The sequence below is a fragment of the Petaurus breviceps genome, unplaced genomic scaffold, assembly GCF_028583685.1.
Source record: "Petaurus breviceps papuanus isolate PSGF00001 unplaced genomic scaffold, PetGlider_PUasm1.0 185, whole genome shotgun sequence".
NCBI classification, from domain to species: Eukaryota; Metazoa; Chordata; class Mammalia; order Diprotodontia; family Petauridae; genus Petaurus; species Petaurus breviceps.
In genome coordinates this window covers 19,041,785-19,066,920 of record NW_027185797.1, presented here as the reverse complement: position 1 = coordinate 19,066,920, position 25,136 = coordinate 19,041,785, and the positions used below count along the sequence as shown (strand labels likewise).

Below are 25,136 nucleotides of genomic sequence, written 5' to 3'. Positions count from 1 at the left end.
AAATTCTCTTCCTCCCACCTCCCCTTCTCCTACCCAATGAAAAGGCAAGTAAAATACAACCTAATACAAATATGTATAGTCTTGTAAAACAAATTTCCATATTAGCTAGGAATATGAAAATCTAAATGGAAACTATGGTTCCTTGTAGCTCTGATATCCTAGATTCTAGCATCTTCTCCCCCAACCATTCTCCCAACAGGCACAGGAACTTCCCTAAGGAATTTATTCTGGTTTTCATTTAGAGAAGTGAGACTTGTTTTCTTTCTAACAGTCATTTCACCATACCTTTACCAGAAAGTGAATTCCTACAAGGAAATAAATGAAATGCTCCCTAGTGAAAAATGTATCCCCAAAGATTATGAGGCCATTTGATTGGCATGTAATTTATATTGTATTTTCATTATAGGCTTCAGTAGAAAAAAAAGAAGCACCCCACCATAGAATGTGGGTTCAGCTGATAACTTGGAGAGAGATCTTGCTATGATTCCATTGCGTTTCTGAGAAACCAAAAGTTAGCTATTGTATTCTAGGTACTTTATGCATAATACCTTAGTTCTTTTAGGTACCATCCTCATTAGTCTTCTGGAAGGGCTAAGTAATTTGTCCCCTCATTGGGCATGTTATACTCTGAGCCCTATCTTAGGATAACTTTGGGTACTTTCACACCTGGACTAATTTTATGCTATATTGCAATTAACTAAAAATATTTGAAAAGCAGATAGCAGATCATACATTATCACTCAAATAATTAACTTATTTTCTGAATCAGCTGTTTGTGTATAGTTGGACCATTAACTCACTACACCAAAGATCAGAATTAGTAAAAAGTCAAAACAGTATTAATGAGAAAAAGATGTCACATGCAATTCAAATAACTCAGTCCTCAGTGATTTAAACTAGTCATTCATAATGAAATTAGTAAAAATTAGTAAAAGAAAAATTAGAATAAAATACTGTTGAGAAAGAGATATAACATGTAGTTGAAACAATTCAATTGATAGCTATTTGAACATTTAAATCGTTACTTAGTAGCTATTAAAATGATTGGTGAGTAATGGACAGTGGAAATGACATCAATGCTGATCACAGTAATTTTGTATGGCAGTTTTAACTGATGTAAATAAATTGTTACAACAAGGAGACCAAAAGATACTAAAAACAAAACAAAGCAAACCAGCTTTAGTCAGCATGACCTTGGCTTCCTTGCTGAAGGAAGGTGACACTGGTTTAGAATATTATATCTGTATAAAAGCCCTATGAAGAAGGATAATGAATAGTGTTGTCACAGAAGAGGAGAGAAGTAGTGGACGGTTAAGCCAGTCTAGAAAGCTTGGCATTAGATCCAAGGAAATAAAGTTCTCCAAGGGTGTTTAAGGACAAAAATAAAAAAGAGATCATGATCAGAAGAAATATGGAAAAGATCAGCAAAAATCTGCATGGCACACTTTTGACCATTGAAGACAGAAGAGCCACCACACTTGGACTCAGTTTCCCAAATATGCTTATAGAGGAGGTGGAAATGATACTGAATAAAGCAAATTGGGGAAAGCAGTCAAATTGGACCAAGTCTGTCCTGGGAGAGATAACACTTGTGAGAATGTTGAGAGATGACTTCACAAGATACATGAAGGAGGAGAAAATACAAAATGGTGTAGAAAAAAATCTTGGGCCTAAGTGATGCCAAAAAAAAGTCACTGAGATCATAACATGAACAGCTACTGACCTACACGCCCATCTCTGTATCAAAACAAAAACTTTATGAGATTAATCATTATGAATTACTGGTTTAAATAGCTATAGATTGAATTGTTTCAATTGTATGCTATATCTTTTTATCATTCTTTTTTCTAAATTTTTTTTTTTACTAATTTCATCATTCATTTGGAATTACTAACTTGAATACCTAAGGATTTAGTTGTTTTAATTCCATGTGATATCTTTCTCTCATTAATATTCTTTTTTTTTAAAAACTTTTAACTAATGCTGTTAATATGTATTTTCTTTTCTTGTCTTTTTGGAGGGGGGAAGGCAGGGCAGTTGGGATTAAGTGACTTGCTCAAGGTCACACGGCTAGTAAGTGTTAAAGTATCTGAGGCCAGATTTGAACTCAGGTCCTTCTGACTCCAGGGCTGGTGCTTTATTCACTGCACCACCTACCTGCCCCTTTAATGTGTATTTTCAAAGATATAATTTCTCATCTGATAACTGCTTTTAGTTTAAACTTCTGAAAATAATTCATGTGTGGTCTCCCTATTATCATTCTCTTTCTCAGAATTAATAATTTTATCTTAAATAATTAAACAATATATTTGTTCTTTGATCCAGGAAATCTTTATTAAGTTTCCACTTAGATTTTTTTTTTGTGCTTTCTGCATTATTTTTTTCTTCTGTTATAGTCTGTGCAAGAATGGGTTATTTAAACTCAGGATAACAGGTCCAGTCTTAATGTCTCTCCTAAGGCCCAGTCTACTATCACCAATGTCTTTTGGGCACTTTGAAATGGATGTCTCTCAGACAGCTTACCCTCAACATAGCCAAAGCAGAATTCATGATCAGCCCACCAAAACCAACCTCCTCCTTGGCCTTTCCTAGAAGGGTTATCATAATTCTTTCTGCTACTCCACCTTTGAAACCTCAGTTTCCTCTGTGTCTTTTCCTCCTTATCCCACATATCCAGTCAAGTTACCTTGCCTCAAATAGAATGTATTCATCCCTTGAAAATACTCGCTTGCTTTTCTGCCAGTGTTTTGTTTTTCTCTGCATTTTTGAGCTCCAAATCTGTCTTTCTCTTTTTTGGCCCCTACTGTTTTGGAGATAGTTTTTATCACGTGTTCTAACATGCTTGCTCCATTGTCATTTTTAATTCTGCTCAGAGAGTTCAGCTTTCTGGCTTAATTTCCATCCATCATCATTTTAAAAGTTTGTTATCTTTTTTGAAGCGTTTGGAATTTCAAGTTGCTTCCCGATCCCTGGGGGATCCGTGTAAATCTCTTTTTCACTAGGCTTTTTAAGTTCGTTTTCCTTCAGGGGGTATAATTTATTCAATGTGTTATGGTCTTCTTGAATTTGAATTTTTTTGTTGTTGTCTTTGTGAATTTCCTTGTTTGTTTATCTTTTTCTCTCTCGGGCTTTTTCCTTTTTCTTCTTTTCCTTTCCACTCTGGTCTTGGGCCCACCCTTCCTCTTTTCACTCTCATGTTGAACTTTCTCCTTGTCTAACCCCTGAGGCTGCACCTCCTCAGCTTCCCAGCCTTGGACAGTTTGGAGGCCAGGTCCTTCCTTGCCCAGAGCGTGGAGATGACTCATCTCCCTTCCCTTAGCCACCGCATCCCCTTCTCCATTAACCAGCTCTTGGCTGTTCCATCTTTGCCCCTGCCTCCCTTCCACTGGATACTTTTCTTCCAGCAGCGAGCCAGAATCGGTGTTTTCTGTCTCTTGGTGTGTGGGTGGGATTCAGACCTGGATCCCTCTTATGGAGAAAAGGGATCAATGTTCCTGCAGCTGGATCCCAAAACCCAGGCCTGTGAGGTTGCTTGACCTTGCCCAGAGTGTGGTGGGGACCCAGGGGTGCCCGGAGCGAATGGGAGTTTGCAATATTAAAGTTCTCTTGTGTTATTTCTTTTCTTATCTTGTGGCACCAGGTTTAATAGCTGCAGATTTGGCCTTGTTTGGGGGTATGGAGGTGGTGAAGTAGTTAGACTGCTGGATTTGGGTTCAAGAAGACCTGAGTTCAAATCCTACCTAGATAAGACCCTGGATAAGTGATTAAAACATTTGCAGCTTCAGTTTCCTCATCTTTAAAATGGGAATAACAGCAGTACCCACCTCCCAGGGTTGCTGTGAAGATCCTGTGAGATCCCATGTGCGGAGTGCTTTGTATAGAAATGGTGACTAGCTGTCACAGGCTGTTCTTCTGATTTTTTTCTGGGGAGTTACACAGAAAACTCCCCTCTGCAGTCCGCTGATTTCTTCCCATATTTTGTTATTTTGTTTGTGGTGATAGAAAGACCTTTGTAATTAGAAAGTGTTTATATATATATATATATGTATGTGTATGTATGTATATATGTGTGTATGTGTATGTATGTATATATGTGTGTATGTGTACATATATACATACATACATAAATAAAAATGAGCTTTTGTTCTTTCATTGTTGTTGCCTTTTCTGCAGCTTCCAGCCATTAATTTTGACAGTGCCCAGAATAGCATGACGAAATCGGAACACGCCATCAAGGCTGGTGGACACAGAAGTCGCGGTCAGGGGCAGGAGTCAACTGAGGCTGTTGAACTGGAAAACTTTAGGTAGGGAACGCGGCATGTGCCCCACTCGCCCTGGGAGCCTTTGACCCCGCAGTCGAGCTGAGACCGAACCCCCCTTTGTACAGCCTTCCTTCACAGCTTCCTCTGCCAGATCAGGCCTGGAAACAAAACAGGGAGTCGTTTCAGGGACCACGGACAGGATGGGACTGGAATGTTTTTGTGCACAGTGTTGACATATCCACATTTGGACCTTCTTCAGCTAAGGAACTTTTGATCTGGTTGGGTCCAGTTTAAATCTGACCTTTATTCTGAACAATCTACTTCCCGTCCATAACAAAATAGAATTAAAAGCAGCAGTTAATCTGGGTGGATGTGGTTAATAAATACATTGGTTGTCACAACAATAGAAAATTTCTGTCGGTAGCCATAGAAATGGCCTCTCTTCATCTCTGACTTAGAATGTGATTCTCTTGTCTCTGTGTTTATCTCTCCATCACCACTCAGACCTCCTGGAGACTTCTCATTCCTAGAGGCCACGCCTCTTCTAAGAATTAGTTCTCTTAGCCTTTCTAAAGTGCTTATGTGTCCTGTCACTAAGGGCCACATAAATATTGAATGGATTTGGATGTCCATTTGAAACCAAGAGAGAATTTTGTAATTGCCAGCACATTCCATATGATGGGGTTGGGTGCTTTCATTTTAGACCTTGTTCTTTCTAAAATTAGGGAACACATGCTCGAGGAAGTGGATCCCACCTTTTTCCATCTTAATCTCAAAGTTGTTATTGGTTGATGGGCAAAGCGAAGTATAGAGAAATTCACCGTGGTGTGTCTTTGACTCCAACATTCAGGGAGTGGGCCACCATGGAGGCATGCAAGGGTGTTCATTTCACAGATGTGTATTGATTACTTTGTGGGCACTGTGCTGGGCACTGATCTTAATGAAGGACTTGGATGAGGATCTCATTCCTGCCTTGCTGGAGGTTCCCCCCCCCATACCTTCATAGTACAGATCTCCTCGTTGCCTGACCTAGTGGTCTTTGTCCTGTCTTCAGCCTCTGTAATGTCTCATTCTCATGGAACAACTGCCAGCTCTCCACTCTCTCCCCGTACTGTTTTCCCTTGTGATACCAAAGCTATTATTATGGTCATTTTTCTGGCTCCTCATCTTCCTCCCACCCTTGGACTTGTGCGTTTTCCCATGGCCAAGGTTTCCACTATGCCTTCTGTTGATATCAATGACTCCCAAATCTGTTTCTTCTATACTAAATTTTCCCCACAACTCCCTTCCTGTAGTTCATGGAATTAGAGACCCTCCTGGCTGAAAGAGGGCCTCCTCAAACCAACCCAGGTCTGAGCAGAAGTTCCCTCTGCAGCGTCTCCAGCAGGTAATGATTGAGGCTCTGTATGAAGACCTCCAGTGATGGAGAATCGGTTACCTCCTGAGCCAGCCTCTGGAACTCGTGGGCAACCTTAATGAACTGAAATCTGTGTCTTGGCACCTTCCAAATACTCTTCCCAGTAACCTTGTACTCAGAAAACTACCAGTGGCCTCCCATTCCTTACTGCATATAAGGTGACATAGGAACTCATGCTATTAGGAGGGAAGTGTCTTGGGGTACTCGTTAGACCCTTGGATTTTGGGCAAGAGGCCTGGTATGTGAGTCCCACCTCAATTAATCAAGGCCTTTCCTTCTCTAGGCCTCAGTCTCCCCTCCTCTAAGTGTGTCAAATGAGGGTGGTAGCTTAGCTGACTTCCAAGGCCCCATCCAGTGCTTAATTCCACAGTCCAAAATCCCTCCCTACCCTTTTCTTTCTAGTGAAATTAGAACTGAAAAAATGAGGGGTTGGATTCAGTGTCTTCTGAAGGCCCTTCCAGTTCTAGAGAGAGGATCTTAGTTAGCACTGTTCTCAGGTCCTCTTCTTTTTCTAAGGGAAGGGACCAAGCCTTTACTAAGCACCTGCTATGTGTTGAGTGCTCTACTAAGCCTTTTTACAGGTATCTTACTTGATTGCTATGAAGTGGGTGCTGTGATTATCTCCATTTTGCAGTTGAGGCAGACAGAGAGAGGTTAAGTGACTTGCCCAGGGTCACATAGCTAGTAGGTATCTGAGGCTGAATTTGAACAAACCCAACACCATCCATCGCACCAGCTAGCTGCCCCTGTCCCGTCCCTATATCCTATCCTGTTTCCTCCTGGAATGGACACATTATCCCTGAGTACTAAAGTGCCTTTCTTCTTTTGAGGCCCACAGGGTAAAACCATAGATCTTTCCCTGAAGCCCTTCCCCTCCTCTCACCACTGCTCTCCCCCACTTAATTTCTTCTCTTTCACATTTTCATAGAGCTTTGAAATAGGTCTTCTTTCTACAATGGGCACTGTGGAAGATTAGAGTAGCTCAGTGACCACAGCCATCCACAGTTCTGACCCTGGGCAGGCGGGTTTTGGGTCCTTTCTGGAGGAGTGAACTGGAACTGGCAGGGTAGTTAGCCCCTTGCTGGCCACTGCTGGAGCCGCCATGCTAGCCAGGCGCAAATTCTGTCTGAGGAGAGACCTGCAATGATTCTGTAAAGCTGTGTCACCCGCACGTCCCGCCCCTCCCGCCATCCCTTTCCTGTCCCTGTTTTTAGAAGCTAAGTTTTATTTTAGAAAAGAGGAAACTCATTTGATTGAATTCAGTAAAGAAGATGCTAGAGAACTGAATACTATTTGGTCACTGCATTCCCGGTAATGGCTTTATCCAGGTAGTAGACGTTCACATAAATTGTCAACTGTGGACGTCTAAGAGTAAGATTCCTTTGAATTTTGTGCTATTACGTATTCCCTTCCCTTCAAGAGACATTGCCCGTGAGCACTTAAGACATTTTTCTGTTTGTTTTGTTTCAGTGTAAACTATAAGAATGAAAGAAATTTCAGCAAACATCCACAACATAAACTGTTTCAAGAGATCTTTACGGCGTTGGTGAAGAACAGACTTATATGCAGGTAAGGCTGACTGAGGAAAGAAGGCCAGGGAGTGGGAAGACGACTGGCCTTAGGACTTCTGCCACTTGGTCCTTGGGCGGTTTGCAGAATCAAACACTGTATATGCTAGAACAATTAGTAATAAGATGTTGTTGTTTTCAGTCATGCGGGGATTCTTTGTGACCCCATTTAAGGTCTTCTTGGCAAAGATACTAGAGTGGTTTCCTTCTCCAACTCATTTTTTTCTGGAGGAGTGAACTGGAACTGGCAGGGTAGTTAGCCCCTGGGAAACAGACCAACAGGGTGAAGTGACTTGCCCAGGGTCACACAGCTAGTAAGTGTCGGAGCCTGGATTTGAACTCAGGAAGAGGAGTCTGATTCCAGGCCCAGCGCCATACCCACTATGCCATGTAGGTGCCCAAGTGATAAGATAAAATAAAGATGAAGTCCTTAAAAAGAAAGCAGGAGAAGATTTTTTTTTTCAGGTGCTTACCTTTAGCTACTTTTGGGCACTGAATTTTCAGTTTAAACAAAAAGAGTAGCAGATTTGACTGTAGAAAACCTTTTTCTCGCTTCTAAACCAAAGGAAGAATAGATTGGTCCTTTTATAAAGAACATTGGGTAATGTGGTAGACAGTGTTGTTCACTATGGTTTTAGCATAAAGACTGTTTGAATGGACACATTTCTATGTTCCTTAGGAGGGTTAAAGGCATTGGATTATTGTGTAGTGAATGTTTTTCTCTGCTGGACTGACGTAATATAGTCCTTGGAATTTACCTTTTAGTAATGTAACAATATAGGGAGATAGCACAGAGAATCTCAGCAGGTGGGGAACAACCCCAAAGAAGAAGAAGTCTAACAATTAAGGAACAGCTGCGTGAGTTGTGGGACGTGACTGTGATGGAGGGCTGCGGTGTGGTGAGGTGATGTCAAAGAGAAAGAGCTGCGTAAGCTGGTGCAGAGAAGAGTGAGCAGGCTGGGGAGATGCTTATACCATAACGTCAAGATGACAGAAATGAACAAATGAGAACCTTTGTAGATTAATGGAGAATGGAACAAGCAGAGCAATTCACTCAACAGCTACCCCGAGATAACTAAGAAGTGTGATCAGTATAAGGCCCAGACTGATGATGACAAGTGCTTCATGACGGAGAGCGGATAGATGCAGGATGCAAAGAAGACATAGTTATCTTTGTCTACAGCCATTGGGGGCATTTTTTTTCTTGACTTCACATATTTGGTATAAGAAATGTGAATTTTTTCTTCCTTCCTTCCTTCCTTCCTTCCTTCCTTCCTTCCTTCCTTCTTTCCTTCCTTCCTTCCTTCTTTCCTTCCTTCCTTCCCTCCTTCCCTGCCTCCCTCCCTCCTTCCTTCCTTCCTTCCTTCCTTCCTTCCTTCCTTCCTTCCTTCCTTCCTTCCTTCCTTCCTTCCTTTCTTTCTTTCTTTCTTTCTTTCTTTCTTTCTTTCTTTCTTTCTTTCTTTCTTTCTTTCTTTCTTTCTTTCTTTCTTTCTTTCTTTCTTTCTTTCCGACAGATGGTAGGAGGGAGAAAAAACTGAATTTCTGTTCATTTTTTTAAATAGAGAGGATATAGGGGAGTGCTACAGATAGGGAGTGTTGTACACACTTTCAGATGAGGTCACTATTATTAATTTTACTTAATTATTTTACTTTGTTTTAAAAGTCATCTCATGAAATAAATGGGAGGGACCTGAATATCCATAACAGAAAAAAAATGGATAAAATTGAAAGTGAAAGAAAAAAGAATCCAGAAGAAGGAACAGTTAACATGTCCAGGGGATATCTTTACTGGGGCTATGATTGATGTTAGATTGAACATAAGATGGAATTCTCTAACACATGCTTGTAATGCAGAGATTCCATGACAGTCAGAGCCAGGCTTTTACTTTGAAAGGTTTGGGCATCTGTTTTTTTTTTTCAACATCATTTCCTTTTAACTCCATACCATTTAACCATTCCTTAGATCAAAGAAAAACATTTAAACAAAGCCCACAGACAGAATCACGATGTCTGAAAGCACACCACATTCCCTATCAGCAGCCCCTGCCTCTCTCTTCTTAGAAGAGGGAGGTGTTTTCCATCCTCATTCTCTGGGCCTGGGATTGGGCATCAGAATGAGTTGGGCTTCCTTTTGTGGTATCTTCATTTATGACACTGGAGCCTGCGTGTCTCTTGATCTTGGGACAATGTTGACTTTGTTCTGCAGGAGTCCAATGAGAATTTCCCATGCATTTGCGAATTCCTTGAAGCTGTTATTTCTTGAGTGCAGTAAGATTTTATTAAGTTCTTATACCATCTCCTGCTTGGCTTTGACTCATGGACACTCACTTTATTTCCCAGTTTTGGTGATGACAAAAGTTATGCTATGCATGTTGTGATATGCATGGGACCTTTTGTTCTGTTTCTGACCTACTTGGGGTATACACCGAGCAGTGGGACTGCTGAGTCAAAGGACATGTACAGTTTTTGTTATAAAATTTGGTTTTGCTTTCCCAGAGTGTTTTATTTCACATTTTTTTTAATCCACACTTTTACCCACAGTGTATTAGTGTGTTTGTTTTCCCCTGGTGTGGACGTCTTCTATCTGTTAACATCTTTGCTGCTTTGGGGGGCTGAGGTCAAACTTCAGAGTTGTTTGAATCTACCTTTCTCTTATTATTAGGGACTTCCTGCTGTTTGTGCGTGTTGGCATTTCTTCTTTTGAAAACTAACTGTTTATATCCTCTGATCACTTTCATACTTGTATAGAGCCATGTTTTTAGGTGGGCCCAGCTGTCTCTTTGCTGTGAACATTTTAGAGCTTTCATACAGAGGCCCAGCATAGTTCAGGACCTCTGTGAATAACTGATAGGCTTGCTGAAGCTCATGTTTTCCTCAGGAATTCTCTCAAGCATCTGCACGCGGTTTGGCCAAGAGCCTTGAGCTCTGTGCCATGGAGCACCATGGCAGCCCAAACAGATGTGCAGGACAAGAGTTCTGGAATATCATCGATGAAAGAATCTCTTGGCATGACTGGCTGTGGGAGGTCTGCTTTTAAGGCAGGTGGGCTCTCCCCTCACAGGCCCCAATGGAAAGTCATATCTGTTATGTCCCACTGCAGAGATAAGTGAACTAACTTGTGGGGTGAGTTTAGTTAGCATTGGTTACCAAAATGTCAGAGAATCTCTGTTGAATGTAACAATTTTGTATTTGGTAGAATTGACCCAGATGTATTCCTTCAGACGCTGTATTGTGGGCAACAGAGTCTTGGGGTCAGTGGTGAGAGTGTGCGTCTCTAGCCCCAGGCATTCATCCTGTGAGCCTAAAGCTGGTCCCCCCATTGTTTGGGTCTGAATTAAAAAGAGGAAGGCTAGAATGCTGGTCTTTTGGACACCATTAAGGAAGGGGCTGGCAGTTTCCTTAATTTTAGCAGCAAGACCACAGGCCCTTAAGACACCTTAATAGCACCCAGCCCCTTTCAGGAGTGTATTTGTTTGACTGATTGGTGGTTCCTCTCTGTGAAATCAGAGACTGAGGAAAGATTAATGAATGTTACCAATAGTCCTAAGGTGTCCTAAACTGTTTTCTTGATGGGAAAATATGGGGTAGAACAATGTGATTGATGATGCAGTAAGTCTACCTGAAGCTTTTCTGTTTATCACATAATAGTTCTGAAGGAACCCATCATTCAACTGATTTCCCAGAAAGCTTTTATCACATTTCAAAGGGACATTGAATAGACTATAAATTTAGGGGAAACATTTACTTTTGTTTTTAAATGTGGGTTGAACCTCACTTGGTGCTATTCCTAAGCAAACTATATCTTTCTTAGGCTTTAAAAAAATTGTATTTATTTTTCAGTGAGCAAAAATAAATTTTCTCTCTCTCCCACTTACTCTTTCCCCATTGGAAAAAGAAAAGCAAAACCCTTATAATTAATGTGCATAGTTAAATAAAACAGATTCCTACATTGTCTTTGTCCAAAAAATTTATTTCTCTTTTTGCATCTAGAATCTATTACCCTCACCAACTAGAGTTTAATTAAATGAAATCATTTAGGAAAGACTGAAGTCTACCTTTCAGGGCAGATTCTAAACTGTCTTGGTTCCAAGTGACTTTTCCTGGGGGTCTTTTTCAGTTTTAAGTGATTGATGTATTATTTTAGATGGAAGAGAGCCATGAAGGTAAATGGAATCTCTACAATATGGAGAGGCCATCAGAGGGCTGTAGTGTTGCTGTTCCAGGTGTATAGTGTAGGGAACTCCCAGAGAGAAATCTTGCTATGCAGACAGGCAACTTTGCTGTAACTTATGATCTTAGAGAGTTCCCTGGGACACCAAGAGGGCAAATGACTTGTCCAAGGTCATCCAGCTAGCGTGTCCCAGCAGAGGAAGGATTTGAGTTCCACTCTTGACGATCATGGTTCTTGCTCTCTACCCTGTGCAATGGGCTGCCTCTCTGTTGCATATTTGAGTGAAATTGCTGAGGGGTGGGATTTCCAAGCACTGGGGATTCTCTTCCTCCTTTCTCCCAAATATTGTCACCCTGTCTACACTTATCATAAAACATTAATTTTATTAGCTCACAATTTAGTCAGACACCACTAAGAATTTATTGCAGTTTTAATAACATTACATTAGGTTTTTAAACATACAATAAACACAAAATAATCACTGCATGGTACTCATAGCTTTAGAGCTGAAAGGGCCCTCAGACACCAGCTGATGTAATCTGCTCATTTTCTAGATGAGGAGAGTGAGACCAGGGAAGCAGTGACTTTCCTCAGGTCACACAGGGAGTAATAGAAATTTGGACCCAGGTCCTCTGACCCTCCAGTGTGAGAAAAAGCCCACGGATGGTGGATGCCCAGAATTTTGACATCTGCAACCCAGGGTCTCTGCACTGGGGGGAGGCAAGGGCATGAAGGTGACATCCTTAGGTGGGGTGCAGGGGGGCCTTGGCCATCAGGCATTTCCCCCTTCCCCTCCTGGCCCTGAGCCCCTCCATCTGTAAGGTAGTGAGAGGCCAGGGATGGGCAAGACCTCATGCCACAGGGCAGGGCTGGTGGGGAGCATGAGATGGGGAGAGGGGTGTGCCTCGGCAGAGGACAAAAGGAGCAGGTGATGATGACTGGGAGAGGAGAGGAGAAGGTGAATTCCCCCCCTCTATTCTAGGGCTCACTGTGTTCCCTTTCTGCCATCAGGAGCTGACTGCAATAGGTTTGCCAAGTTAGTGTGTTTGCACTTTTGTTAACTTTGATTTGAACTTGTAAGGCTGGGAGGAGGCATGTGCCCTCCCTCCCATGTTTGGAACACTGTCTTATGGGACCACCAGATTTTGAGCTGGAAGTTTATTTAAGGGTCATTTAGGGATTCCCCCCATTTTGTAGATGTGGAAACTGAGAACCAGGAAGAAAAGTGACTTGTTCACAGGCAGTAAGCATCTGAGCTGAGATTTGAACCCAGTCTTCTGATTTTTTCTTTTACTTCATGTTTCATTTTCTTTGCTGTCAAGTGAATGTTTGTGCTTTTGTAAAAAACAACAGGGTTTCAGTAGCAGCCTCCCTGAACTCACATTCATTAGCATCTCTGGTGGCTGAACTGAAAGCCAACCCCCTTGGTAGCTGCCGCAATCCATTTTTAAGCAGATAAATGGTTTGGAACTTTGAAATAGGATTTGAACTTTACTATATCTTGGGTATCTTTGGCTTCAACTCAATTCCATTTGTCGTAATTTCTTGTTTTGGCAGATTCTGTCAAACCAAAGAGATTAAGTCATGGGAGGAATATGTTTGTTACATAAACCAGGTAGCTCTGATCTTCCTGTTTGTCTCTCATCCCCTCACAATACAGGGCAGACTATTTAGTCATTATCAATGAAAAGACATAACGGCTACCACTGAGATCAGTTCAATCCAAACAAACATTTATTAAGAGCCTACTATGTGTCAGACCCTGTGCTGAGCTCTGGCAGGATTCCGAGGATGAAAATACAAAGTGGTGCTGGCCTTAGTGAGCTTACGGTCTAAGGATGGAGCCAAAGCAGAGATTAGGAAAAACACTTTGAAACCTTTCTACTACCAGCCATCAAAGGGGGTGGATCATGGTTGGCAAGTGAGGTGTATGAGTTCCACTAACAACTTAGTCTTCAAAAGTCTTCAGGGACCTGCAGGGTTAACGTTTGAACCCTTTCCTTGTCCTCCTTGAGAAGCTTCAGGGGCCTCCTCACTGTTCCCTGTATTTCATAAGGAGCATCTCCCAACTCCATGACTGTTCAAGCTGGGCCTAAGCCTAGAGTTCTTTCCCTTCTCCTCCCCATATCTTGGAATTCCTTGCGCCCTTCCATACGTGGTTCAAGACCACCTTCTGCACACATGAGGCTTTTCCTCGTGCTCCCATCGTTCCTTCCTTTTAAAGTTATTTCCCAGATGTTTTGCATTGGCTTGGCACGGCAGATATGGCCTTGAATCCTGGTGGATGGGGGGTCAAGTCCTGTGTCACTGTTTAGTGTTCTGGTCGAGCTCTCTGAGAGTATGATTTGCAGAGCAGATGCCGACCTGCTTTGGTAAGAGGGAGTTACCTTCCCTCTACCCCCACGTATCTGGCATTTATCTTGTTTTATGTAGCGGTCTCCACGTCTTTCCCACTGCACTGTGAGCTCCTGGAGGGCAGGGGCTGACCTTTGCCTTTCTTTGTAGCCCCAGGGCCTTAGCACAGTGCCAGAAACAATCAGTAAATGCTTATTGGCTGACCCCCCCCCCCCCCAGATCCCAGGTCCATCCCCTCTCCCTTCCCTTCCCCTTTTGTTTGCTTGTCTTTGTGGCTGTTCCCTTTCTTGGAGGACAGGGGGGTGGTTTTCCTTTGTCTTTGTGGCCCTCACAATCTGGTTATTGTGGTCACTTAATCAGTGACCACTGTGATCTCCTGACCACAGACAGATTCCATACAGGGCCCAGGAGGCTTTCTCCTTTCATCTGGGGCTTCCTGACGCCCTTGTAGTTTTGCTGTGGCTTGTCCTGCCCAGGAGTGACAGCTTCTCCCCCTTCTGAGATGGGATGGGGCATGGGCTGAGGTCATTCAGACACCTCGCCATCTCTTTTTGCCATAGCGTCTTTTCAGGACCCTGCCCAGGTGTGGAAGAGTTGAGAACATGTTGTAGAGAGACAAACCATGCCAGGAAACCATGGCTTCACAAAATACTGAGCCACGTTATTACTTAGGAAAATAGTTGTCATGATTCGACCTAGTTCCTCTGCTGTTTTAAGCAAGAACAGGTGCTGTGCTTTCTTTTCCAAGCTTGATTATTCAGTGAAACGTCCTTCTTTTCTTATGCCTTGTGTGTTGGAGTGGTGTAATCATCTTAAAAAACTGGAGCTGTGGTCAAAGACAAAGGTAAGAGGGTTGATAATGTTATTAATAGTCCTGTGAAAACCGCATGCTCAGTCACAAGGAGGATGTTTGCCCTCTTATGAATTCATTACTGCTATTTTGAGCCTGGCCTCTGGAGAATTAGTGTCCTTGAGGAAGGCCAGTTTTTCAGAGTTGCCTCTGAGAAAAGCATTACCACCACCAGGAACTGGCCTGAGTCCTTTAATGCTGCCATGTTTAAATTCTTCAGCTACCAGGGATGTTGTTGATGCGATTACTCCCTTCATTGATGCAGATCGCAGCTCCTCTTTGATTTTGTGGAAGGCCTTTCCTGACCTCTCTGCCCCTGTGACCCCCGTGACTAACAATGAGGCCCTCTGGCATGTTCCTGCAGCCAGTGTGGCCAACTGTTCACTCTCTCTCCTTTCCTTCTGTCATGGGGGTGCTGTGTAGGTGAATGGAGTGAGCCTGACCCCAGGAGACAGGACACTGGGTCCCAGCTGCTCCCAACTCCTCGTCTGGGAAGGGAAAGAAGGGCTTGGGCTGGGCCCTCCCTCAGATTCCTTCCAGGTCTAGAGCCCATGTGAGGTCAGGCACGGCCTGCCACCTTACCATTCCCTTGCCTCCCTGGCATCACGTACTCCCACTTTGGCAGGCCAGCGAAGCCCAGGGACCAGCCTTGTCAGAATCATGTTTTTAAAGTACAGACATTAAAAGTTCCAAGCTCAGATCTGTCCGTGGGGCCCCCTGGTTAGGAGCCCCTGGCCAACATGGCCTGGCTCTCCACGGATGCTGGGGAGCGGTGGGCTGTGTGTCCCACCAGCCACCTTCTGGGCTAGGCTTTTCCGCTTCTCCTTTTTTCCGTGTGCTCAGTTGCTACATCGTGAGTTCCACAAATCCCTGGCAGTCGGACATGTGTATCACTTTACAGAATACATAACTGTCCCTAATTACCCAAACATCCTCTTAAATGCCACTTCCTTGTGGGGAGCTAAAGCCTGGAAGCCAGGACAAGAGCCAGGGCTCCTGCCAGAGGTTAGTGCACAGAGAGGTCAATGCGGACAGTTCTGACTTCAGGAATTGTATTTACATTGACAATGGCCAAGCCTGTAACTTCACCAAAATATTAATAGCCGTGTGCTCCATTCCCAAAGTTTAAAGCAACAACAAAATAAAACTATTTAGTTGCAACAGAACTTTAATCACAAAGAGTCTTCCTGGAATGCTGTTCATTTATCCATCTCTTTTTAATAATGAAAATTCATTTGGGGTTGTTGTTTTTAGAAACAGGGAAAAAACCCATCCCTTTCACATTTATTCTGATGTTCAAAACATTTGAAAGGGTTGTGGAATTTATGTGCGAATGTGTTTTTCATCACAAAATTCCATATATTGAAAGGGAAAAGTACCAAGTGCACACGTGTTTTCAGGGTGAATCATCTCTTAAAATATTCCATAACTTTTTCAAATAATGAAAAATCATCTCAATAATGAAGCCTCATTTCGTCACTAACAGATGTTACCATTTATGAATCTTCTGTCTCTGGGGTGTGCGGTGTCTTTGCTATGTGTTGAATGGTTTCTTGAGCTAAATTGGCCCCTGGAAGAGAGATTTGTCTCTGTTTATAAAGATGAAAAGATTTGCCTCTGTAATGCTCATCATAAACACAGGCCAGCTCAAAGGTTTGGCCACAGATGACTCAGGCATTTAAAAATGTATTCACATTTGCAGTATTTTTCCAAATGGAACGGGTGTGTACAAAGATCAATCCAGTAGTCAGACTCACTACCCTCCAGATTACCAGCCTGCCCTTGGGGTCCCCCAAGGCCTGAGCTGTCCTGGCATAGGTGGGTGGTGCTGGCAGCTGTGGCTGTGGTCCTGGGGGAATCTTTGAGGGAAAGGAGGCCGTGTCAGAGGAGCAGGGAGTATGGGTGGTCGCCGTGGCCCATTGTCTTGAGATAGTACAGAAGAGGTGGGCATCATGTGACTCTCACCTGTGCCAGGACCAGTTTCCTCAGCCTCTTGGGGATGGTGGCAAGTGAGAGATGGAAGAGAGGCAGAGGGTGATGGTGATATTTGCTGTGATAATAATGGTGTAGCAATGGACAGCCCCTTCTTAAGGCAGCAGCATGGTGCGATGGATGGAAGGCTGGCCGTGGAGTCAGGGAGCTCTTACCAGCTGTGTGGCCACGGCACGCCCTGTGACCTCTCTGATCCTTAGTTTCCTCACCTTTAAAATGGGGCTGATATAACTGGGATGAGGAGAAAGCATTGGCTCTGGGGCAGAGGCTTTGTTGCTTTTGTTCAGTCTTTTTCAGTCGTGTCCCACTCTTCCTGACCCCATTTGGGGTTTTCTTGGCAGAGATACTGGAGGGGTTTGCCATTTTCTTCTCTGCTCATTTTCCAGATGAGGAAACCGAGGCAAACAGGGTGAAGTGACTTGCCCAGGGTCACACAGCTAGCAAGTGTCTGAGGCCAGATGAGTCTTCCTCCTCCAGGCCTGGCACTACATTCACTGTGCTATTTTGTTGCTCAAGTGTCAGAGGGCTTGGGTTCAAATCCAGCCTCTGGAAGTTTTTACCTGTATGCCCTGCGAAAGTCATTTGGCCTGTCCTGGCCCTTAGTAAGTGAGCTGGTTGGTCTAGATGGCCTTTGAATTTCCTTCTAGCTTGAAATCTATGATCTTCTCCTGTTCTCTTCAGAAGAGTCTTCATGACCAAATAGAGGGCTTTGCAAACCTGAAAGGGCCTTAGAGATTCCAGCTGTCAGTACGGATGCTGTGGGAGGTCAGAAAGTCAGTCAGGACGAACATCCCCTTCCAATTTCCATTGCGTGGCTCCAATGTTGGAGTAGGCGTCAGGAGGCAGGAGCTCTCAGCCTTGCCCAGCCCCAGAGTCTCTGGGTGTTGCTTACAGTGTGTGAGACCTGGGGCAGGCTGCTTCATCTCCCTGGGCCTCGGTTCCCTCTTTGGTAGGTGTGGTGAGGACCTCTGACGCGGTCCTTGGGTGACCTTCTCTGGGCCTCAGTATTCTCATCTATAAAATGGAGAGAATAATGCCTGTGGTGTCTACATGATGAGGCTTGTGAGGGTCCAGGGAAGAAATGTAGGTGGGGAGCTTTGCAGCGTATGGGTGCCCTGGGTGTGAGCTGGCGTCCTGAGGGTAAGGATGCTGGCCGACGGGATGGCTCAGGCTCCTTCCATCTCCAGACTCTGGTATACAGAAACTCTGTTCCCAATGCTCTTCTCCAAAACGACATTATTGACAGCTTCTAGGCTTACGGAGGGCAGGATTCCCATAGTCCAGACATTGCAGGTCCCTTATTCCTGGTGATTGATTAGTGAGTGTTTATTAGTGATTTTTAATCTAAGTAGGCTTCTGATATGTATTTGATTCAATTCAATAAATATTCAAATACTAGGAAATGCTGATGTCTGTGCTGTTGATTCAAAGACAAAACCCCTGCAGTTCCTACCCTCAGGGAGCTTACCTCCTCTTAGGTCCCTTAGCCTGTGTATATATTATGTGTAGATACCTTCTAATAAAGAGGTAGGACTATAGATGTACATTAAAATTCACCTACTTAGTACCAGGTGATTACCAGGTGATTTTTTGAGTCTGCTTGGAATGAACCAGGTCAATATTTATTTTTATTACTGTTCCTTGTTCTGCCTGTGTTTTATGTGACTCACCACAGGGATTCCTTTGGTTGACATCTACAACATTGTTTATTTTCTTTCAGAGAGTGGGTTAATCGAGCCCCGTCTATTCATTTTCTGAGAGTGTTAATCTGCCTGAGATTACTCATGAGGGATCCATGTTATCAGGTTGGTTTGGAAAAAAAAATCCCATTTGTTTTTCCTTTGTTAAAATTAAGATAATATTAAACAGTGGTTTTCCAGAGTGGTTTTTCTCCCTCACAACCAGGTGCCTTCCAGATCTCTAACCCTTCCATGCTAATCAAAGAGATTTCTGCAATATTTGGATTTGACGGAAAAAAGTGTTTATTGTGGTTTATGTTTTTACCTTCTCTCTTGAAACAGTTGCATTTCTAGTCTGTCTTAATTAGTGATTGGTATTTCTACCATTCACTGTTAACCTATAGAAGATCATTTTTTGAGCAATCCTCCAAGCTCATTCTGGAGTGAGCAGCCTAACCCTCAATGCCCATGATGTCAGGGGCAGGTCAGGGGTAGGTCTGGGTGTGAGTTTGGCTTGGGAGGCCAAGGCACCAGACTGGAGCTTTACAGAATTGATCTCTTCCTCTCTCCAGCCCCCCAGTCAGGATCAGGACCTACATCTCAACTTTTCTAACCCTCGACTATCACCTTCCCCTCAAAACCTCCCTTTCCTCCTAAACTTATCCATTCCACTGCTGGTCCCACCCTCCCAGCTCTCGAAAGGCTTGGGGTCCTCTCTGACACCACTCTCTTCCTCATCTATCCCATCTAACCTGCTGCGGAGTCTTATCAGGTCCGCTTCTGTGGTGCCTCCAACATCTCTGCCTTCATCGCCACCCCCGCCAGAACTGCTGTTGTTCAGTCCCTTCTCCCCTTGCCCCTTTGCTGCTGGGGGTCACACTCACTTTAGTTGTGCTGTAGAGGGATTTGCACTCAGGTCCCTAACACCACCATCCTCTTACAGTCTGTGTCATATATGTATCCACGGGGCATTTAATAAATGTTTGTTTTTTTGGTTTGCTATTGATCAAATTACTTGAGAAACTAGATGTGACTTCAGTGGATAGAAAAGAGGCACCTGCCCATTTCCCTTTGATGGGGGACGAGAGCCTGGCTTTATCCAGAACCTTGTACAGACATGGCTCTTCTCCACCCCCAGCCCAGCCCTGCTTATGAGCCCCTGACCAGTTAGTTAGACTTTCCTTCTTAGCCCTTTGTCCTTGAGAAAGGAAAGTAGGTTCTTTCAGGCTGGGGTCAGGTTCATCCCAAAGCCGGGTCACATGATCTGCTCTGCCTTCATGCCCTCTCTTTTGGATGAGGCTTTTTTCCTCCTTGGGTCCTCAGCCTTCTTCAGACTCCCTGAGCTGCTGGGCTGTCAGTTTCTGTTTTTGATTAATTTTAGCCTTTGGCTCTTTGCTTATCCCATATTAGGCTGTTTTCCTCTCCTCTCCCCTTCATCTGCATCTCCTGGCCTGGTTCATGCCAGCATCGGGCCCACTGCATTTGTCTAGCTACCTGACTATCTTTTAAATCTCCTCTCAATCAACTCTTAACTATTATAAATGAGTATTTTTGAAACAGCACTATTCACATTAGCTGGCTCCTTGCCATCTGTGGCTGGAAGGGGCAGATGAGACTCCAGACACCCGAGGAAGGGCTCTCTTGTTGGCTTCTCGCACCTGCCTCCCTCCTCTCCTTCAGATGGTACAAAGTACTGTGGTGGTTCTGCAGAAGGTCCAGGGCTCAGGTCCTCCATGGCAGGGTGAGGATGCATCTGGTGGGGGAGCCAGGGTTCAACACGTTTGGTGCTTGAATCAAGAGGAAGCCAAAGTGTGATGGCCAGATTATGAAGCCCTTCTGGAGTCGCTTCCCCCATGAATCAGAGGGCGGATTGGGTTGGCAGCCGGGCCTCGTTCTGGATGTGCCATATTTATTATCACAGTAAAATATTAGAACAAGAATAGGGCTCAGCACTTTGTTCTTCATGAATTTAACCATAGAATCACAGAATTTTGGAGTTGTTTATTTTATTGTATCATAGATAAAGCCTCAGCTGTGGTTCAGAGACCATTGCATGTAGGATTACTAGTATAAATCAGCAAGTCAGTCAGTGAGCATTTATTAGTCATCGACTGTGTTCCAGGCACTGGGGCTGCAGGCAAAAATGGAATTGCCCTGACCTCAAGGAGCCTAAATGGGAAGATGCCAGTGAACCAAACCCAAAGGGCAGACAACTCAAAAGGCCATTTTTCTTGACTTTGGAATGTGTTTTTATACTTAGATTTGAATATGGGCATGTCTGGTGTTCTGGGAATTCACTTCACACAAAAGAACTAAGCCACTTCCTTGTTCCTTGTGGTCCTGTTCAAGGTGAGATGGGCAGGATCAGAGGCCAGCGTGCCAACAATTCCTTTGACGACATGGTCTAGAACTTTTCCAGAAGCAGAAGTCGGTATGGTTTGCAGGCATGTTTCCCACTCTCCCATGTCGGCTGCAGCTCGGAGGCTGCATCTGCCAATTCCTTTAGCCCCCTGGGATGTTACTCATCTTGCCTGCTGACTTGAGGTCTTTAAGGATGGCTAGAGACTGTGAAATCATTCCCTTATCTTGAGTTCCTACTCCCTGCTAAACATTGGTGTTCCATGATTCACTTTATCACTGGATCAGACAACAATCTCAACATTATCACCATCCCCATCCATCTGGAGCTGTGACCTGAAACTTTCATTGACCCTTCTCTTGCCTCCCATATTTCTTAAAAAAAAAAAATAAAGAAGAAAAATGAACCAAAAACAAGATAAAGCCCAGCCTGGGCTTTTTCTGGCTTTAGCCTTCCTGATACAGTTCTGACAGGGCTGTGCCACCCTTCTGGGACCATCCTTTATGTCCATCTTCTCTGTTAAGAGTCTGACTTTGTTGTTGCTTCCCTCTTGCATCTGAATCATCCCATTTTCTCTATTCATTAGAATAATTTCTTCTTGTGTTTTCAGGATTTCTTTCTTTAAAGGCTTCTATCTGTCTCAGTTAACATTTCCTACAAAAAGTCCCTCGATGTTACCTACCCCTTCTCTGGATTCTTTGATATCTTTTTTCTTTCCCAAATAATAGCATTAATGACAAAACCCCTGTGAGACAGGGGCCACACACATCCTCAGCCCCATTTTACAGTGAGGAAACTGATGGTTTTGTTCATGGTCACACAGCTGTCAGAAGTAGGATCTGAAGCCAGATCTTCATCATTCAAGGCTCCTCTCCTATCCTGTATACAAAGTTGTATGTCACATTATGCTTGGCTTTCCTTCTCCTCATGAGCTCCATGATGGAATGGTCACTTATCCCAAGAATCTCAAAATCAAACCCAGAATAAATTTCCCTGGTCAATTCTTCTACCATTGAAGGATGAAATTGTCCTTAACTCACAAATCTGTCAGCTGTTCTGTTTTTGGCAGAGAGAGCTCCAGAAACTACCTAGATGGTTGAAGTCCCCTATTATTAGAATTCATTCATTAATTCATTCATTCACCAACCGCTTATTTCATCATGCTAGGGTTGTTGTCTAATTACCAAGCTTGTCTTGGCATTATTTCATTCCTCCTTCTGTCTGGGCAGTCCACAGTCTACCCACTCCTGTGACAGTGTTATTTCTTTTTCTAACTCCATTGTTCCTTATCCAAATGCTGTTTTTCTCTGTTGGTGCCTGTATTTCGTCATCTGAACATATCCTTAATACATGCCACTGTTCCCCACCAGGGGCTTTATCAGTTCTGTTCTTTTGAATAAAATGCAGTCTATTTCAGTCTTGAGTCTCATCCTGCAAAGGCTTGGTCTGGAGCCAGATCTGTCTTTGCGGTAGGATGTCTGTTTATGACCCATATTTTGTGCATTTGCAAACAGGCTCTAGGTTTCACCGGTGGCTCTTTTTGAGTTTTGTCTCTTGTTCATCCCTGGTCCTCCATCATTCCTCCTCTTCAGGCCTCCTCTCTGGTACCAGATCTGTGTTAGCAGATCTCTCCATCAGCCTCCTTGTTCACTTTAAAATCTTCCTCAGCACATTTACAAGATATTAGGAAGAGGAGTTGTTATTGTTTTTACCGGCCCTTCTAAAGTATGCTCTCTCCCTTGCCAAGAACCTTTTATGACTGCATTTTAAAGAATTAATGTAGAGTGAATTGTGATGTTGTTAATTCTGTAATTAAGTGGATTATCTATAAACATGACAGCAACATTTCCCAGCTATTTCCCTCCTTCCTTATTTTTCTCCCTCAAATATTGCATTAACTACTCCTTATATTCGTAAACATCACGTTTTGACAAGTTTTAAAAGGGCAGGGAAAATCCGTAGCTTTAAGTTGACAGTGTATGAAATAGCATGGCACTCTCTTTGACTTCCTTTCTCCTTAGTTTTTTTTAAAGACATTGTTTTAAAATAATATTGTTTTTCTGCTCAGATTGGGGAGAAAGAGATACTCCTTTCCCCTCATCAGAAGTCATCTCTTAATAATTTCTCTTCCCAGTGATGCTGGTGATACATACACACCTGGGTTTTTTCATATTCATATTGTAATATACAGAACACAACACAGTGAAGGGTGTAGATTATGACTCCTCTTTCCCTGGGTGGCCTTTAAAACTGGTTTCTCTTCCTCATGAAAATTAATATGATTACTTTTTTTAATTTTTATTAGGAAATACTCCATAACTTGGGTGCGATTGAAAACCTAGCCCAGGTAAGAGACCTTTCCTTGTCCTCGTTATTACTTTGTGGTTTGGTGTTCTCCTTGGGCCAGGTGGGCAGTAAGAAAAGAAGACTCCTCGTGATTGCTCCTGGAGAGCAGGGTGGATTCGTTCCCATGGCTGCCTATAGGGCTGCAGGTGTGGCTTACCATCATGAAGAAAAATAAAGCCACCAGGCTCCTTCTCTTGGAGGCCAACACCCAGGACTTTTTGTTCTGGTTAATTGGATCGAAAAAAGCCTGCCAGTTGAAATTAGAAAGGCTATGAAAGATCATGTATAATTTAGTTTAGTCAAGGGAAGAAATATGAGGCAGCCCGGTCAGCTTGAGTTCCCATTGATTTCCTCAACACAAATAGAATCTGAGAAAAATAAAAGTTAAGAAACCAAAACCAGAACCCTGAGCTCATAAAGATGGCACCGGCCCTTGATGCAAAAATAACAAGTATGTTCATAATATGAAACAGATCAACAACAAAATATCGAACAGTACTCTTTTGGTTTATGACTTGTACCCTTATTGAGGGGAGGGTAAGGAGGGAAATGCTTTTTGGTAAGTCCTGTGCCCTGTATTGGTTAAAAACAAACAAAATTCCCAGTCCTGGGAATCCCCATCAGCCCCATCGTAGCCCAGTCTTTGAAATGTCCTGCGCCAAGAATGTTCAGTTATTACGGACGGCCTCCTGCATCACCCCTGTTCAGCAGAGCATTAGTGCTAAGTGTGCCCTAACCCTCCCAGGTGTCCAGAATGCCAAATTAGCTGGAATACCAACATTGCAGCTCACTGCGTTTGGAAACTCATTTCATAGCATATGGTCAATGTCTGACCTGTTCTTGATCAGTCCTGGATCTCACTGGAAGTCAGCAGATGCTCTCATAAGCCCCATTTTACAGATGAGGAAACTGAGACCCACAGAGGTGCCCTCAGCCAGCGGCTCCACTCGCCTCTCCCTGACTCCGGATGTCTGCTGTCTTGTGAGCTGCTCGTCACGCAGGGATTCTGAGAACGCGTCTGCGTGTCCGGCTCCTCTGCTCTGATGTCAGGCACACTGCCTCTGTTCTACTTATTTCATGACACACATCCGAGGTGATTTTAGACCTGGATGTTGAGGCTCCGTATCTACGTTGAATTTTAGCGCGTTATATTGAGTGGAGAGAGATAGGTGATGTTGGGTAAAAAGCGGTGGATTTGGAGTCGGGTCCTGGGTTCAGATCCCTGCTCTGCCACTTATACCAGTGAATGTAGACAAGGGGATTCACCTCGGTAGGGCTCAGTTTCCTCATCTGTAAAATGGTGGAAATGCACTCTAGCCCTGAGTCTGTGGGCCAGCGTCCTCACCGAGGGCAGTGACTTCAGGAGGAAACTGCTCTTTTTCCACTTGTGTGCTGAAGAATGTGGGAGCCCTTTTGTGGCTATGGGCCGCCACCTAGAGTTCATGTTGAAAAGTGCCGCTCACCCCTCTGAGGGTGTTTCTTAAGTCGTTTTTTTTTTGTGTGTGTGTGTGTGTTTGGTCTTTCTTGCAGTACATGGAAATCGTAGCAGACGGGTACCTGGGGTATGGGGAAGAGCAGCACAATGTTGACAAGTTAGTCAACATGACATGTAAGTACGCAGGTGTGGTCCTTGTCCGTAGCTCGGCATTCTAGCTAGTCACATGAAAGCCTCTCCTCATTCCTGGTGCTGTTGGTTCTCTCTCTGTCTCTCTCTGTCTCTGTCTCTCTCTCTGTCTCTCTCTGTCTCTCTCTGTCTCTGTCTCTCTCTGTCTCTCTCTCTCTCTCCCTCCCTCCCTCCTTCCCTCTCTCTCTCTCTGCAAATGACCCTGTTTTTATTTATCGGCATCCATGCTCTGCCCCCTCATAGAATGGAAGCTCCTCGAGGGCAAGGGCTGGTTTTCTTTTAATGTTTGTATCTACAACATCTAGCACAGTGCTTTGCACACAGTAGGTGCTCAATAAATATTTGTTGAATTGGATTGGACTTTCTGTTCCTTGTAATGAATACATGTGTGATTCTTTGTGATGGGGGGGAAAAGAGATTAATTTGTGTATTTAAGATGTACAAAATTTATGGCTTGAGTTCCATGCAGTTAACTTAAGCCAGAGGTACCAAGAAGTAGAATTCTTATGGAAG

At 43.6% G+C, this 25,136-nt stretch overlaps 1 protein-coding gene across 9 annotated transcripts in view; it reads left to right on the top strand.

Annotated features, from left to right (window-relative positions):
- NEK10 (NIMA related kinase 10) overlaps nucleotides 1–25,136 on the top strand; it is a 211,086-nt gene that overhangs the window by 11,168 nt on the left and 174,782 nt on the right. For all 9 annotated transcript variants that reach the window (XM_069088526.1, XM_069088523.1, XM_069088527.1 and 6 more), the window contains exons 3-7: nucleotides 4,174–4,304; nucleotides 7,150–7,248; nucleotides 18,336–18,420; nucleotides 22,959–23,000; nucleotides 24,530–24,608. In XM_069088526.1, the coding sequence (XP_068944627.1) occupies nucleotides 4,174–4,304; nucleotides 7,150–7,248; nucleotides 18,336–18,420; nucleotides 22,959–23,000; nucleotides 24,530–24,608 (436 nt within the window). The remainder of the gene's footprint in view (nucleotides 1–4,173; nucleotides 4,305–7,149; nucleotides 7,249–18,335; nucleotides 18,421–22,958; nucleotides 23,001–24,529; nucleotides 24,609–25,136) is intronic.